Source organism: Podarcis raffonei, chromosome Z (assembly GCF_027172205.1).
Source record: "Podarcis raffonei isolate rPodRaf1 chromosome Z, rPodRaf1.pri, whole genome shotgun sequence".
Classification (NCBI taxonomy): Eukaryota; Metazoa; Chordata; class Lepidosauria; order Squamata; family Lacertidae; genus Podarcis; species Podarcis raffonei.
The window spans coordinates 12065670-12083717 of NC_070621.1; the positions used below are offsets into that span (position 1 = coordinate 12065670).

The following is an 18048-nucleotide window of genomic DNA, read 5'->3' on the forward strand; positions in this document are numbered from 1 at the left end:
CCTTCATTATACATCATTAGGACCAGGCAAAAACATTCCTCTTCTCCCAGGCATTTCGCTGATTAAACAATCTATGGCCTTTTAAACAGGGGGAGGTATTTTTTGTTGCTTATCATATTATCTATTTTTGTGTTTTCACATGGTAAACTACCCTGTGATCCTCAGATAAAGGGTGGTATAAAGGTAAAGGTAAAGGTACCCCTGCCCTTACGGGCCAGTCTTGACAGACTCTGGGGTTGTGCGCCCATCTCACTCTATAGGCCGGGGGCCAGCGCTGTCCGAAGACACTTCCGGGTCACATGGCCATTGTGACAAGCTGCATCTGGCGAGCCAGCGCAGCACACGGAAACGCCGTTTACCTTCCCGCCAGTAAGCGGTCCCTATTTATCTACTTGCACCCGGGGGTGCTTTCGAACTGCTAGGTTGGCAGGCGCTGGGACCGAGCAGCGGGAGCGCACCCCGCCGCGGGGATTCGAACCGCCGACCTTTCGATCGGCAAGCCCTAGGTGCTGAGGCTTTTACCCACAGCGCCACCAGCGTCCTTAAAGGGTGGTATAGAAGTAATTTAATAAATTAAAATAATGATAAAGAGCAGCCTAGTGGAACAGTGGCCATCTTCCAGAAAAAAGGGCAGCATTTGCCAAGTGACCAAGTCAGGCATTCCTGGATGTACTTTGGCAGAAAGAACTACGTTCTCTCACCCCTGTTAGAAGATGCCAACAATAATCTGCCTTTGGGTTCCGGTGGGGGCGGGGGGGGGGGACACAGTAAAAAAGAGAGAAAGAGCAAAGCCATTGTCGGCTTGGAAGCACAAAAGCCTTCTTGTGGGTGTGTGACTCAGAGCGAGCGGCAGGGGGCGGGCAGGAAACCCAGCATCAATTCGGACTTTGTCGTTGGGCACACAAAGACCCATTTTATAAAAGGGGTGGATGGTGGGGGGGGGGAGGAAAGGCGGAAAGGGAGAAAACTCAGGCCTTTCTGTACTAGGCGGGGGCAATTGCCCACTTTCTTAGGGGGCGGAATGGGGGAGCAATTAACAGGGCCCACCCCCCACTATCCAGCAGAGGAGACACCAGGTGCCTCTGAACACTCAAATCTACATCCACTGTGCATTCCGTTTTTCTCCACTTTGGGGAGTCAACTTGTGGTGGAAAGACGCCAGTGTCTAATTAATGCTGATGAGTGAAGTTCTTGCATGCTAACTAGCAATGTGCCTTTCCCACACACTTATTTTGCCCCATTTCCCCCTCCCCTTCTCTCTCCCATCTCCCACCCCCCAAAAAATCTTCTGGGTTTCCTATTGCTTAGACCCTTTGGACTGGCTCACCTATTTGAATATGCATAGTATGTCACTTATTATCTCCAGGATGGTGAGCAGTAAGAGAGGCACTATCTCTCATGGGAACAGCACAGTTAGGAAACTGACATGCCCAGTCAGGCCACTGGGTCCATTTGAGCACACTGGCTCAGCTCATATCTAACATTAAGCCCAACCATAATCATAACCATTATTTTTATTATTAAATGTGATACAGAAAAATAGGGGTGTTTGGATTTTGCTGCCCAACTCCCCAAGGAACTGAGTCCCCCAAGTCCATGAATAGGCAGAAATGAATGGATGGAGGCAGGTTGCAGTGAAAGCAAGGCAGATCTTTACTTTTCTGTTGCATCAGAGCTCAGGCATATCACACCCTGGCCTGCCTGAGCCATAGTAACCCCACTTTATGTGTGATGTAATTTCCGACTCTTCGTAGAGGGGATGTGCTTCTTCTCCACGCCAAAATGCAAACCCTTAAGAGAGATGTTTCTTCTTGGTTCTGGGTCTCTCTTGCCTCCTTGCTAGGAGGGGAGGGAACTCTGTTGCAACAGAAAAATAAAGATCTGCCTTGCTTTTACTGCATCCTGCTCCATCCATTCATCTCTGACCGATCATAGACTTAGGGGACTCAGTCCCTCGGGGAATTTGGCAGCAAAAGCCAACCACCCCTCTTTTTCTATATCAAATGTATTTATATCCTACTTTTCTCTGAAGCTGGGAATCAAGTCGGGTTTTAACATTTAAAAAAATCTATCATAAAATATCAAGTCATAACAACAAACTAATTAAAACAATTATTAAAATACACTGGAACGCGGTCAGCACCGTCTGATCCTTAGTTTCCAAAGGCCTGTCAGAAGGATAACAAGGAGGGAGCCCATCTAACCTCTCTTGAGAGGGAATCCTATCTAGGGGAGCAGCCACAGTAAGGCCTCTCTCCTGTCACCACCTACTGGGCTTCTGGTGTTAATGGGACAGAGAGGTGGCAGCTTAGCATGAACTAACCATGACTTAGCATAAACACAGAGCTACGCAAGCTCCCAGAAAGATTATCAAAAGGTTATCCTGATGACTTTAAGATGTTAGAATGTTCAGATACTGTAATCGGAAGAGTGCTTCTTATGTCTTTATTTCCAGAGGCCACTCTTTGCAGGCAAGAAGTCTCAGATTCAATACCAGGCATCTTCAATTAAAAAGATCGGATAACAGGCGATGGGAAACACTGCCTCTTCTCTTTGCCTATGACCCTGTAGGACCACTGCCAGACAAGAGAAGTCAGTACTGGGGCAGAAGGGCAAGCAGCCAGACCTGGTAGCGGGATAGACTCCCTAGAAAGAAAGAAATACCTGCTGGGTCAGGCCAGTGGCCCATATGGTTAAGCATCCTGTTCTTACAGTGGCCAACGAGATGCCCCAATAGCAGGACCTGAATGCAACAGCAACTCTTCCCTCCTGTGGCTTCCAGCCACTTGTATTCAGAAGTGCTTCTGCCTCCGTCAATGGAGATGGAATGCAGTAAGAGCCTAGCTGGTGGGTCAGGCCAAATCAATTGACTGATTTATGGGGAATGGAAAGGTAGGGGATAAGAGAGGAAAGTTGCTGTAGGAGGAAGAAGGGTGAATTTAAAAGAACCTGGAAGGAGCAATGAAAGAAACTGTTTGGCTGAGGGGGAGAATAAGGTACAAAGCTGAAACGAATGAGAGCAGAAATTACAAAGGATGGGAGGGGGGATATTGTGGAAGTGGGAAGTAAGAATCTAAAAGACAAAGCTTTCTCGGCTTAGAGCAGGCATAGGCAAACTCGGCCCGCCAGATGTTTTTGGACTACAACTCCCATCATCCCTAGCTAACAAGACCAGTGGTCAGGGATGATGGGAGTTGTAGTTCCAAAACATCTGGAGGGCCAAGTTTGCCTATGCCTGGCTTAGAGCAAATTCTACCTAAAACGGGGAGGCCAAGGCACAATATCTCCAGAGCAAAGTATCTGTAACTTGAGGAAAGCTGAGCTATGGGATTCCTTGCCACAAGGAAAACACTGTGGCAAAAAAATTAACCATTTCCAAAGATGGATGAGATATCAATAGAAACTGATGTCACTAACTGCCAAATTATTATTCCACACTGCCTCCATTTTGTGACTGACTCTGCCTTTATACTATGTTTTTGTAATGGGGGTGGGAAGAGGCAGTAATTCACAGTCATCTCAAGAAGGCCCTGGGTGTTGAAAGGTTTTAGAATTGCTGCTCTATCCTGGCCTGAAAGGAATGGCTCAAAATCTCAGCAAAACAATAACCCAATGGACACAGGAAAGACAAAATGCAAAAAAAAAAAGAAAATCCAGCCTCATAGAAACCCTGTGTGTTTCAGAATTCACACACCTCAAACACAAAGAACTGTTCCTTGCTACACGGTGCTTTTCCATTGATCTAAACAAGCTGTTTTGTCTTGTTGCTAGCTGCCTCTTTAAGGGCATTATTATTCTGCCTACAGGATGTGTCCAAATCAGACCTAAAAAGAAACCGGATATCGCTTGGGAGATTTAGATAAATATTGTTCTGAACTTTACACAGACCGTTAGATTTTGCTATCAAAGGAAGCAGCTGGCTGGGTCCCCTGAATACCCCACCTGTTTTGTTTTATTTTAATATTTACCATCTTTTGAACTTGCCACTGGGTATTGTGTCTGATACACAACTTCAGGATGACTTCTCTTTAAAAAAAGAAAAGAAAAGCCATGCATTACTGCAATGGGGGGGGACCCCTCCTTTGGTCCTTAAGCCCTGCTATGATGACTGCAGCCAAGCTAGTCACCAGGCCAAAATACTGCAGACACTCTCCACGGCTGGTGGGCTCCTGGGCCCTTGGACCCCTTGCGCAGCCAACTGATAGCAAGCTGCCATGACTGTCATAGGAGCAACAAGGAATGGGTTTCCTAGCTTTGGAAGTTGCTGCAGGCGAGATAGAAAAATGGCATGTCTGCCTGGTTGGGAGATGACATGTCTTTTCAGCTCTTGAGCAACATCCTGGTTTTCAGTTCGCAACGCAAGTGTTTGCGGTGGGGAAACAGTGAACAGGAGCATAGGAAGCTGCCTTAAGAAAGTAAGAATTGTCCTGATGGATCAGGCCAATGGCCCATCTAGCCCAGCATCCTGTTCTCACAGTGGTCAACCTGAGCACAGGAGCACTCTCCCCTCCTGTAGTTTCCAGCAAATTGGATTCAGAAGCATTACTGCGACCCTCACCCACTTTCTCCACAACATGCTTATTTCTAATGAACTTCTATCATGTAGCCTCTTACTCGCATTTTTGTTAAACCAAAGAGTCCCAAATAGTGCAACCTTTTCCTCATATGGGAGTCGCTCCGTCCCAGATCATTCTGGTTGCCTTTATGCCCAGTCAAAACTGAGCTAGGCTGGCAGTGGCTCTCCAGGCATCAGACATTCCTGGAAATGCTGGAGATTGAACCTGAGACCATCAGCATGCAAAGCAGAAGCTGTACCACTGAGCTATGCTCCTTTCCCAGTACAGGGGCACAGGAAGCTGCCTTAGGCTGAGCCAGACCAGATGCTCTGCTCCCTAAGCCACAACACTTTCCCCACTCAACAGGTCCTGGAAAATCTCCAAGCAGCTCAGCCCTACCACAGGCATGTTGCAAGGTCAATTCTGCTCTGAGCTGAAGGAGATGCAGCAATGGGGAAGGGAAATCCGATCATTTCCTTCACATCACATCTGATACCAGCATTGTTATCAAACAGGAAGCATGTCACTCAGCCCTGCACAGACAGAAGCTTTAAGCCCTCCTGTGAAGCTTCCTGGAGCGAGAGCAAAGGAAGTGCAGTTTCAGCAACCTCAAAATACTCATTCTAAAAATGCTCACCCAAATTTGCACCAGGAAAGAAGTCTTCCTGCAATGACACAAAACTGCACCAGATGCACTCAGCTATATCCTCTGAAGAAACCCAACATGAGCTGGGCAGCTGTTCTAGGGCTAGTATCTCAGCAAGGAGCAAAATGGGGGAATCTCAATGTGATCTATGAACAAGGACTGAGCATCAGAATTCATGTTGCACTACAAGCTGGCATACTTGTTGCAAGTGTGACAAGCATCAAATGTCACTCTCACAGTCAATCCACCTTGGAAGTCACACACATTGCTTTCAACCTGGATGACATCCTGCTTCTCCTTCCGTACTTTTTAAGATGTTAAAAAATTTGGCTCGAGTATCCTGCCACACAAGAGGGATGCGGGTGGCGCTGTGGGTTAAACCACAGAGCCTAGGACTTGCCAATCAGAAGGTCATGGTTCGAATCCCCATGACGGGGTGAGCTCCCGTTGCTCGGTCCCTGCTCCTGCCAACCTAGCAGTTTGAAAGCATGTCAAAGTGCAAGTAGATAAATAGGTACCGCTCCGGTGGGAAGGTAAACGGCGTTTCCGTGCGCTGCTCTGGTTCGCCAGAAGCGTACAGCTCAGTCATGCTGGCCACATGACCCGGAAGCTGTACGCCGGCTTCCTCGGCCAATAAAGTGAGATGAGTGCCACAACCCCAGAGTCGGTCACGACTGGACCTAATGGTCAGGGGTCCCTTTACCTTTATCCTGCCAGACAACTCCCTGGAAGCTACCTTAATCTAATATAGGTCACATCCATATATTTAAAGCACTCTTATGCCACTTCCAACAGTCACTGCTTCGCCCAAGAATCCTGGGACCTGGAGATTAAGGGTGCTGGGAACTGTAGCTCTGTTAGAAGTCTAACAGCACTCTGAGCAAACTTCTGTCCCTAGCATTTTACGGAGGAAGCCACAGGTGTTTTTAAAAAGTAATACATGGTGGTTTAAAAATAAGATCTAAGAAAGTGACCTAAGGAAACATCAGAACACAGACAATGTGGTATGCTAATTGTTTGTGTGTCCCCTCCCCACAACAATGATATCTGCTCCCTGGCAAACATCTAGCTCAGAATTGCCCACACTCATTGCCTGCGACTCTCCAAGGTTTCAGGAAAGAGCCTTTCCCAGTCCTACCTGGAAATGTTTGGGATTGAAGCTTGGACCTTTTGGCTGCAAAAATGCACAGCTCAATTAAGAAGAAGAAGAAGAGTTTGGATTTGAGATTCTGAGAGACTTCAGAGAAGTGTGACTGGCCCAAGGTCACCCAGCAGCTGCATGTGGAGGAGCAGGGAAGCGAACCTGGTTCACTGGATTATGAGTCCACCGCTCTTAACCACTACACCACCCTGGCTCTCTTAAGCTACAGCCCCATCCATTAAAAGGCCATGCAAGAGAGCCGTGTCTTTGAGAATCTGTTTAATGTGACCAGTATAGCTGGGTGGAAGAGGCCTACTATCAACAGCAAGCTCAGGTGTATGTACCCAGGATGCAGCATTGTCACTAGAAGCCCAGGTGGACTCGGTGTCACAGAAGGTCTGTTTTTCTAGCTTTGGCTGTGTCACTATTTCTGGACAGGTATATTTTCATGGTCTAGCAACCTCTCCAATTGGATTACTGTGATATTTTGCTACAAGGGCTGCCCTTGAAGACCACTCGGGAACTTCAATTAATGCAGAATGTGGCTGCCTGAACTTTTAATTCCTATATAATCCCTTTTAAGCTAGTGGCCACCGACTCCCACTAACAAAAACAACACACTAACAAAAACAACACTTGCTTCTGAATGAACATGCTTAGAATCATACTGTCAATTATGCCTTGTGTGAAAAAAGTAGGCTATATTTTGAGAGCCCTGAACTCATTCAAATGATCCTGAGTTTTAGATTTATAAAAGGAATGTTGCTCTGTATGTGTGTGTGCACACGTGCACACACAACTGTTTGTAATTCTGTGCACTTATGTGGCGCACCCTCTTTCTATTTCTAAACCAGGGATGCGGAACCTGTACCCTTTCTAGATATTGCTGAGCAACAGCTCCCATGGGCCCCAAATATTGATCACGCTGGTTGCAATTGATGGGAGTTGTAGTTCAGAAACATGTGGAGGTCCACAGCTTAGTCACCCCTGTTCTAAACTTAAGTGACCCTTTTTTTGCAAGTACAGTGCTCTAACCCCTTGACAATCTGGAGCTGCACTTTGCTGTTCATTTTTCCAGCCGAGATGGAGCAATCACAACACCAGTCACCCCAACAAAGGTGCTTGTCAGGGAACTGCCATCGGAGAAGCAGGAGGTGAAAGGGCTCACAGAGGCTGGGAGAGACTATTCAGCTGAGGAGGGAACCAGCAGGGGGAGAGGTGGAGGAGTTCCAAGGGAAAGTGAGTCGGAGGGAGGGCTCAGAGACACTTCCAGCGAAAATAGTGGGGAGGTTTCAGGACCTCCCATAGGGACACCTACTCCTCGCCGGAAACTGTCACGCCGAGAGTCCAGAAGACGCGTTTCCGTTAAGGAACTTTTATGCTGGAAGAAGTTCCGTAAACGCCCACTGTCCGATTCTACGAGCGACTGATGGAGCCATGCTTAAGGAGCTCCGTCACAGACAGAGGTTTGTGGACTTAGCCAAACTCTGAGGGACTAGGATTTTACGCACAAGCAGCTCACCATCCCATCACAGTGCTGTTTTCATTTCCTGCAAAGTTTATCACTTTGTTTAAAGTGCTCTTAGGACAGAGCTCTCCACCCCAAAATGCTACGGCGATATGTCTTAATAATACCCTTTGTATTCATGCAGCAAGGTGTTCCACAGCTCTGTGACTCTATCTTCAAAAAAACCGATAAAGCTTCCCTTTCAAAGTGCAAAGTCCTGTTCATTGCAAGATTGTACACTTTCGGTATTAAGGAAAATTGATATATCTCACTGCAATGTGTTTTTTAAATGGCTCACATTAACTGGGACTGGAGTGTTGTAGAAATCATCCAACCTGAAGTGGTAACTAAGAGATGGGTGTGAAGATATGAAAAATTGCACAGGTTTTTTGTTTGTTGTTTGTTTTTAAAAAAGAACAAGAAAAAAAATCCATGTTCATAAGAATGTATGGTAACAAGAGCCTGCTGGATTAGGCCAATAGCCTATCTAGTCCAGCATCCTGTTTTTACAGCAGTCGCCCAGATGCCCCAATGGAAATCGCTCAAGCAGAACTCAATCACAACTCCTCTCCTGTGGTCTTCAGAAGCACTGCTGCATCCGACTGTGGAAGCAGAACTCATTGGCAGTCTTATTCTCTATGAATATGTCCAACCTTCTTAAAGCCATCCAAGCTAATGGCCACCAGGGCCTCCAGTGGGAGCAAGTTCCCTAATTTAATTATGCGCTGCATGAAAAAACACTTGCTTTTATCTGTCCTGAATCTTCCAATGTTCAACTTCAATGCAGACTTGATGGTCTTAACTTAGGCAAACTAAGGCCCGGGGGCCAGATCCGGCTCAATCGCCTTCTAAATCCGGCCTGCGGACGGTCCGGGACTCTGTGTTTTTGCATGAGTAGAATGTGTGTTTTTATTTAAAATGCCTCTCTGGGTTATTTGTGGGGCATAGGAATTCGTTCATTTTCCCCCTTCAAAATATAGTCCAGCCCCCCACAAGGTCTGGGGGACAGTGGACCGGCCCCCTGCTGAAAAAGTTTGCTGACCCCTGGTCTTAACACTAAGGTAGTTGGTTCCCTCTGGCCTCCCTCTCTACTTTCCTTGACAACTAGCTCACAGATAAGGAACCTGTGACCCTCCAGGTGGACTCCAATACCCATTACTCCCTGACCCGTGGCAATGTTTGGCTGGGGCTGATGGGAGCTGGAGTCCAGCAACATCTAGAGGACCACAAGTTCTCCAAACCATGACCTCGCCTGGAGAACTCAAGAGCTCACTCACAAGGATGTGACTTTTGTATTCACCTCATAAATGTATTGTCCTATGGATCTGTCTTATGTTACCTTACTTTTTAAACAGGAAGAAACACACAATACATTTAAAGCACATTCAAGCCTGTGACACCCTCCTCAAAGGATCCTGGGAACTGTAGTTTGTCAAGTGTGCTGGGAATCGTGAGGGGAAAACTACAGTCCCAAGGCTCTCTGTTAAATGTGGTTGAACCATATGCTGTGGCTCTGCCCAGAAACACACCCTACCAAGAAGACAGCGGATGACAGGTTTAACCCTTGTATTAAACCTGTCATCATGTGTGTAGAGAGATTCTCATCAAAGGACTGGGAAATCAGCTGCCAATCAAAGCAGGGCGCACCAGCCAAGGCCAAGCAGTCAACAGTTCAACCCAGTATACAGTGGTGCTTCACAAAGTCGACAAATGGCAGGGTGGTACCAGCTGGTAGCCAGAGGGTTATAAATACCTAGCCAAAGCATCACGTGACATATTGAATAACAAGGGCTGTTGTATCCAATGCTAGGCCTACTCAGAGTAGACCCAGTGGAAACAACAGACCTGATTAAGCCATGGTTATTAGTTTCAGTAGGTTTACTCTGAGTAGGTCTAGCCCCACGGCATGTGCCTGGCTGGATTTCCACTGATTGGTTAGAATCTACTGATTGTTTGGGATATATACTTATAGTTTCCCCTGGATCAGGAGATGGACAAGGGATGGGAAGAGATATTTAGGCTGAAGGCCAGTCCATTGTTATGAATCCTTACCAGGAAATCATTTATTTCTTCCTTAAACCAAGACCTATTCTCAGGCTCCCAGAGGATTTCGAACAAGGGAAAGCTGTGTCCACACAATGAAAGGAAGCGGCTGAGGGATGCCCCCACCATCACTAGCACCCTCGAGCACGTTTTGTTGTTTGTTTGTCGGCTTGTTTTGAGTACCTCCCCCCCTCTCAGTCCAGGAGAAGCATCCTATCTATTGCGGAGGAAGCCCCGCTTACAACAAAAGGCACCCCTGCAACACAAGGTGTGTGTAGGGTTTGGAGGTCACAAAACCAAAAGGTGAGGTGGGGAGGGGGAAAAGGAAGCAATGCAAAGCCCTCACCCCCAGGGAGAAAAGAGAAGCAGGGGAAGGAGAAGGCGCAGGGCCCAGTCCGGAGTGGGGGGTAAAGGGGGTGGGTGGGCCAGCCGGGCCTGGCCCCGAAGGCTCCTTGGAGGGGAGACACTTAACTGTTGCCCGGGGCGCTGGCGGCGGCTGATCCCGGCTCCCCCGTTTCAAGCAGAAGCAGCTTCTCATTGCCCGGCAGGGCGGGGAGCGGAGGCAGGAACAGGAGGAGGAGGAGAAGCGGAGAAGCAGCGGCAAGTGGGAAGGAGAGGCGGCCCTCTCAGGGCCCGCAGGCGGCGGCGGCGATCCTTACCCGGGCGGGCGCGCTAGACCGAGCCCCCGCTCCCCAACAGCCCGTTGCACCGAGCGCAGGAGCCCATCAGGAGCCGAGGCCGCCGGCGGGAGCCATGGGCGAGGGCGGAGGAAGGCGGCCGAGTCGAGCCTGGCGCCGCCTCTGAGGCGCTCCGACGAGGAGGAGAAGACACCGGCGCCGCGGCGCAAGCACAGAGCCCCCTGCCTCCCGGAGCCCGCACTGCCGCTCGCTCTGCTTTCTCGATTCACCCCCCAAGCACCCTGACCGGCCCAGAGAGAATGAATGGGCGAGCCTGGCCCCCGCCCCGAACGAGCCTCCTGCGTCCCAAGCGCAACCACCAGGGGCCCCTTGGAGACTTACGCTTTGCGCCCAGGGCGCACGCCCAGGCAGCCCTTCCCAAATGGAATCCTTTGGCCTCGTCGTCTCCACCACGCCGAGGCCTCCCGTAGAGTTGCCGTTTAAAAATACAGTAAAATTAAAAATCACGCCCGCCCTCTTTACTACCTTGGGGGAGGCTCCCGATAGGGCGAGGTGCCCCTAGCCGAACGCCTCGTTCTCGCTTCCCTACGCACGGCGTGCACGTGGTTGAACCCTAGGCGTCTCCTGGTGGTGGGGAAGAAGAGCCCCAGGGTGGCACCTGGCGAACACGAGAGCTAGAGGTGCCTCTTCGGCTGCAATCCTATGCAGCTTTGGCTCAGGAGCGCATATACAGCTTCCCAGCGCAGGAGGCAGTAATGCTTCTGAGTAGCAGCTGCTGGGCACCGCGAGCGGAGAGAGTCGCTGTTGCGCGCGGGCCACGCTTTCAAACGTTCCATTAGCCTGTGAGTACAGGATGCCAGATTAGATGGGCCTTTGCCCTTTCTGAAGGCTGCTGCGCATCTTCATTGAGCGATCCACTGCAGTCTCCAGTCCTCCGTGGGCCGTCATCTCGATTTCAGACCCTAGCGGTTGCATATATGGAATTAGGAATTATTTATTTATTGCATTTATATCCCAGCTTTCCCTCCAGTTAGCTCAAGGTGGTGTGTGTGGTTCTCCCCCATTTTATCCTCACAAAAATCCCGTGAAGAGTGTTAGGCCCCTAGCTGTCAACTTTTCCCTTTTCTTGCGAGGAATCCTATTCGGAATAAGGGAATTTCCCTTTAAAAAACGGAAACGTTGACAGCTATGGTTAGGCCAGTGACCCGCCTTAATTCATCCAGGGTGCTTCATGACTGTGGGTATTGATCCTTGGTCTCCGAAGTCCTGGTCCAACACACTTCACCAGTACACAACACTGCCCCAGTGTGCACAAGTTTACGCTTGCTTTTGCATCAAATTGCATTTGCCTTTTTGTTCCCTTTTCACCCAGTTTGAAGAGATCCTTTTAGAGTTCATTGTATCATCAGCAAATGTCACTGCATCTTGTAACAGTGAGTTCCGTAGGGTGCTATTACCATCAAATGTACGGTATTTATTTGCCATGTTTCCAAATTATTCTCAAAGTGGCTTGCACAAACATATCCATACAGTGGCGAAGCTGCATGCTCTGCTACTGGGGGCAGAGAGCAGGCGGGGGGGTGACTGGCACCCCCCTGGGGGCGTGATGTGCTGCCCATGGGCATGGCGCACGTTCTGGGGACGTGGCGCGCTGCCTGTGGGGGCGTGGTGCGTGGCGCGTATCCGGGGGTGTGTGTGCCGTGATGGCACCCTACCAGAACAGTGGTGCCGGGGGCGGTCCGCTCCCTCCGCACTCCCGTTCCTCTGCCAGTGTATCCATATATACAGTGCTTTTTTTATTTATAGAAAAAAAAGTGCCAGTATTCACTTGATGCTGGTGAGACACTTTTAACATGGGGGGGGGGGGAGGGAGAGAAGTGCCAGTACTGTGTACCCTTGAGGACTGCCAGAAAAAACCCCACTGCATATATAATTTTTTTTAAAAAAACACCCTTGTTGTTGTTATTTAGTCGTTTAGTCATGTCCGACTCTTCGTGACCCCATGGACCAGAGCACGCCAGGCACCTCTGTCCTCCACTACCTCCCGCAGTTTGGTCAAACTCATGCTGGTAACCTCGAAAACACTATCCAACCATCTCGTCCTCTGTCGCCCCCTTCTCCTTGTGCCCTCCATCTTTCCCAGCATCAGTGTCTTCTCCAGGGAGTCTTCTCTTCTCATGAGGTGGCCAAAGTACTGGAGCCTCAGCTTCACGATCTGCCCTTCCAGTGAGCACTCAGGGCTGATTTCATTAAGAATGGATGCATTTGATCTTCTTGCAGTCCATGAGACTCTCAAGAGTCTTCTCCAGCACCATAATTCAAAAGCATCAATTCTTCGGCGATCAGCCTTCTTTATGGTCCAGCTCTCACTTCCATACATCACTACTGGGAAAACCATGGCTTTAACTATACGGACCTTTGTTGGCAAGGTGACGTCTCTACTTCTCAAGATGCTGTCTAGGCCTGTCATTGCCCTTCTCCCAAGAAGCAGGCGTCTTTTAATTTCGTGGCTGCTGTCACCATCTGCAGTGATCATGGAGCCCAAGAAAGTAAAATCTCTCACTGCCTCCATTTCTTCCCCTTCTATTTGCCAGGAGGTGATGGGACCAGTGGCCATGATCTTCGTTTTTTTGATGTTGAGCCTCAGACCATATTTTGCGCTCTCCTCTTTCACCCTCATTAAAAGGTTCTTTAATTCCTCCTCACCTTCTGCCATCAAGGTTGTGTCATCTGCATATCTGAGGTTGTTGATATTTCTTCCGGCAATCTTAATTCCAGCTTGGGATTCATCCAGCCCAGCCTTTCGCATGATGTATTCTGCATATAAATTAAATAAGCACGGAGATAAAATACAGCCTTGTCGTACTCCTTTCCCAATTTTGAACCAATCAGTTGTTCCATATCCAGTTCTAACTGTAGCTTCTTGTCCCACATAGAGATTTCTCAGGAGACAGATGAGGTGATCAGGCACTCCCATTTCTTTAAGAACTTGCCATAGTTTGCTGTGGTCGACACAGTCAAAGGCTTTTGCATAGTCAATGAAGCAGAAGTAGATGTCTTTCTGGAACTCTCTAGCTTTCTCCATAATCCAGCGCATGTTTGCAATTTGGTCTCTGGTTCCTCTGCCTCTTCGAAATCCAGCTTGCACTTCTGGGAGTTCTCGATCCACATACTGCTTGAGCCTTCCTTGTAGAATTTTAAGCATAACCTTGCTAGCGTGTGAAATGAGTGCAATTGTGCGGTAGTTGGAGCATTCTTTGGCACTGCCCTTCTTTGGGATTGGGATGTAGACTGATCTTCTCCAATCTTCTGGCCACTGCTGAGTTTTCCAAATTTGCTGGCATATTGAGTGTAGCACCTTAACAGCATCATCTTTTAAAATTTTAAATAGTTCAGCTGGAATACCATCACTTCCACTGGCCTTGTTATTTACAGTGCTTTCTAAGGCCCATTTGACTTCACTTTCCAGGATGTCTGGCTCAAGGTCAGCAACCACACTACCTGGGGTGTACGAGACATCCATATCTTTCTGGTATAATTCCTCTGTGTATTCTTGCCACCTCTTCTTGATGTCTTCTGTTTCTGTTAGGTCCTTACCACTTTTGTCCTTTATTATGGTAATCTTTGTACGAAATGTTCCTTTCATATCTCCAATTTTCTTGAACAGATCTCTGGTTCTTCCCATTCTGTTGTTTTCCTCTATTTGTTTGCATCGCTCGTTTAAGAAGGCCTCCTTGTCTCTCCTTGCTATTCTTTGGAAATCTGCATTCAATTTCCTGTATCTTTCACTATCTCCCTCGCATTTTGCTTGCCTTCTCTCCTCCGCTATTTGTAAGGCCTCGTTGGACAGCCACTTTGCTTTCTTGCATTTCCTTTTCATTGGGATGCTTTTCGTTGCTGCCTCCTGTACAATGTTACGAGCCTCCATCCATAGTTCTTCAGGCACTCTGTCCACCAAATCTAAATCCTTAAACCTGTTCGTCACTTCCACTGTGTATTCATAAGGGATTTGACTTAGATTGTATCTTACCGGCCCAGTGGTTTTTCCTACTTTCTTCAGTTTAAGCTTGAATTTTGCTATAAGAAGCTGATGATCTGAGCCACAGTCAGCTCCAGGTCTTGTTTTTGCTGACTGTATAGAGCTTCTCCATCTTTGGCTGAAGAGAATATAATCAATCTGATTTCGATACTGCCCATCTGGTGATGTCCATGTGTAGAGTCGTCTCTTGTGTTGTTGGAAAAGCGTGTTTGTGATGACCAGCTTGTTCTCTTGACAGAACTCTATTAGCCTTTGCCCTGCTTCGTTTTGATCTCCAAGGCCAAACTTGCCAGTTGTTCCTTTTATCTCTTGCCTCCCTACTTTAGCATTCCAATCCCCTATAATGAGAAGAACATCCTTCTTTGGTGTCACTTCTATAAGGTGTTGTAAGTCTTCATAGAATTGGTCAATTTCAGTTTCTTCAGCACCAGTAGTTGGTGCATAAACTTGGATTACTGTGATGTTAAAAGGTCTGCCTTGGATTCGTATCGAGATCATTCTATCATTTTTGAGATTGCATCCCAGTACAGCTTTCGCCACTCTTTTGTTGACTATGAGGGCCACTCCATTTCTTTTACGGGTTTCTTGCCCACAGTAGTAGATGTGATGGTCATCCGAACTGAATTCGCCCATTCCCGTCCATTTTAGTTCACTGATGCCCAGGATGTCAATATTTATTCTTGCCATCTCATTTTTGACCACCTCCAACTTACCCAGGTTCATGGTTCTTACATTCCAGGTTCCTATGCAATATTTTTCTTTACAGCATTGGACTTTCCTTTCGCTTCCAGGCATATCCGCAACTGAGCGTCCTTTCGGCTTTGGCCCAGCCGCTTCATCAGCTCTGGATCTACTTGTACTTGCCCTCCGCTCTTCCTCAGTAGCATGTTGGACGCCTTCCGACCTGAGGGGCTCATCTTCCAGCGTCATAACTTTTATATGCCTGTTGTCTTTGTCCATGGAGTTTTCTTGGCAAGGATACTGGAGTGGCTTGCCGGTTCCTCCTCCAGGTGGATCACGTTTGGTCAAAACTCTCCACTATGACCTGTTCATCTTGTGTGCCCTGCTCGGCGTAGTTCATAGCTTCTCTGAGTTCTTCAAGCCCCTTCGCCACGGCAAGGCAGTGATCCATGAAGGGGAAAAAAACAAACACCCTTACAGGACTGCATTTAGTCCTGTATTAATTCACATGGCCCTTAACCATTTGGATCCAGGATACTTCAAGGACCGCCTGATCCCTTATATCCCTGGCTACTGAGGACTTGGGGGGAGTCAATGTTAGTGGTGCCCCCTGCCTCAGGTGCACCTCTTGGATTCACCAGGAGCCTTGCATTCAGTATTATGGGCTTGGTTTTGTGAAACTCCTCCCAATTGAGATCAGACAGCCCCCCCCAGTTGAACTTCTGATGCCTACTGAAAACATTTTATTTTTATTCCAACAGGCAGTTTAATCAATGTTTGATGTTATAGTTCTAAATGGTGTTTTGTTTTGTTTTTGGTGGGGATGCTTTGGATGGATCACCATGTCATGGATGCTTAGCATTTCAGGGGGTTGGACTAGATGACCCTTGGGATCCCAACTCTACAATTCTATTATTCTGTTAATTGTTTTGAGTTATATATCATACGTAATTGTTTTGAATTGTTTTTACATGTGGAATTGTTTTTATTGCTTTTATTTTTGATATTATTATTTTTACTGGAAAGGTATTTCATAGAATCGCCGAATTATAGAGTTGGAAGGGACGCCAAGGGTCATCTAGTCCAACCCCCTGCAATGAAGAAATCTCAGCTAAGGAATCCCTGACAGGTGGCCATGCAACCTCTGTTTAAAAGCTTCCAACGAAGGAGAGTTCATCACCTGAGGCAATCCATTTCATTGTCAAACACCTTTTACAGAGTTTTTATGGGAAGCTATTCATAAATGGGTGGGACGCGGGTGGCGCTGTGGGTAAAACCTCAGTGCCTAGGACTTGCCGATCGTATGGTCGGCGGTTCGAATCCCCGCGGCGGGGTGTGCTCCCGTCTTTCGGTCCCAGCTCCTGCCCACCTAGCAGTTCGAAAGCACTCTTAAGTGCAAGTAGATAAATAGGGACCGCTTTATAGCGGGAAGGTAAACGGCGTTCCGTGTGCTGTGCTGGCTCGCCAGAGCAGCTTCGTCACGCTGGCCACGTGACCCGGAAGTGTCTTCGGACAGCGCTGGCTCCTGGCCTCTTAAGTGAGATGAGCGCACAACCCTAGAGTCGGACATGACTGGCCCGTACGGGCAGGGGTACCTTTACCTTTTTATTCATAAATGGAAGCAAATAAATAAATACAGTGGTACCTCAGGTTACATACACTTCAGGTTACAGACGCTTCAGGTTACAGACTCCGCTGATGCAGAAAGAGTACCTCAGGTTAAGAACTTTGCTTCAGGATGAGAACAGAAATCGTGTGGCGGCAGCGGGAGGCCCCATTAGCTAAAGTGGTGCTTCAGGTTAAGAACAGTTTCAGGTTAAGCACAGACCTCTGGAACGAATTAAGAACGTAACCAGAGCTACCACTGTAGTAGTTTAGTTGGTTTGCAGACAATAAATATCTGATATAACACAGGGTTATTAAGACAATCACAGCTTGGGAGGGCACATAATATGCATGCACAAAGAATGTGCCTTTTAAAGAAAGAGCATAACAGATTCCATAATTTAAAACAGTTTAAAAGTACTGACCATTTTGACTCAAAATAGCAATCCTAAAAATATCAAGCGTATATCATAATATTTAAATTTGTATTAGCAAGTACAGATTTTCCTTAAAGATGGAAAAACACTAATCTTTAGCTTTAAAAAAATCCACCTTTGGAGAAAACCTCTCAGTAATTAATCCCAAATACGGGTGGTGACTGTAGTGAAAAAATGTGGAAGAAAAACTGAGGAGATGTAGGTTTGGCCTCATGCAGCCAACCTTTGCTGCCAATATTAGGAGCACCAAGCAGCACAGGTGGCAGCCTTGGAGACATCCAGCCTCACCTGGTTGAGGCAGGTACAAATAGTGGATGGCAATATGGTAGGTGGAGGATGGACCAAACACTGCTGAGGCGGGTAAAGGTCTGGTGGGGAAAATTGTTTCTTTGGGGTTATTTCTCATTTTCTATTTGAGGTTTACTGTTTGGGGGGGGGGTTGTTGCTGTTTGAGGAGGTTTTCCTATTCTGTTCAAATGAAAATATATTTTTCCTCAGCTATTGACTACCAAGGAACCTGCAGTGTTAATTGGCAAAACAGTGAGCCACCAGTAGCTGAAAATGCATCAGTGGCAACATTTCCCAATTTTAAAACCAAAATTCAATTCAAAAAGTTGTTAGCCCAACTCAGAGTAGACCCATCCAAACTGGTGGACATGCCTAACGTAGGTGCATTGATTTCAGAGGGATTTCTTTAAGTGGAACTTAATTGGAGACAGCTCAAAGAAGCAGCGTTACATTCAGGGAACCCAAAC

General features: G+C 47.5%; 1 protein-coding gene across 4 annotated transcripts in view; it reads right to left on the bottom strand.

Moving 5' to 3' along the window:
- Positions 1 to 11263, bottom strand: part of MVB12B (multivesicular body subunit 12B) — a 97912-nt gene extending 86649 nt beyond the window's left edge. The window contains exon 1 of one of the 4 annotated variants that reach the window (XM_053374740.1): positions 11057 to 11263. Coding sequence is in view for 1 of the 4 variants with exons in the window: in XM_053374738.1 (XP_053230713.1) it covers positions 10366 to 10431 (66 nt within the window). In the remaining 3 variants the exon portion in view is untranslated. Of the gene's footprint in view, positions 1 to 10365; positions 10807 to 10912; positions 11034 to 11056 lie in introns of those variants that run through there. The other 3 variants (XM_053374742.1, XM_053374738.1, XM_053374739.1) reach the window with 3 other exon arrangements.
- Positions 11264 to 18048: the final 6785 nt, after the last annotated feature.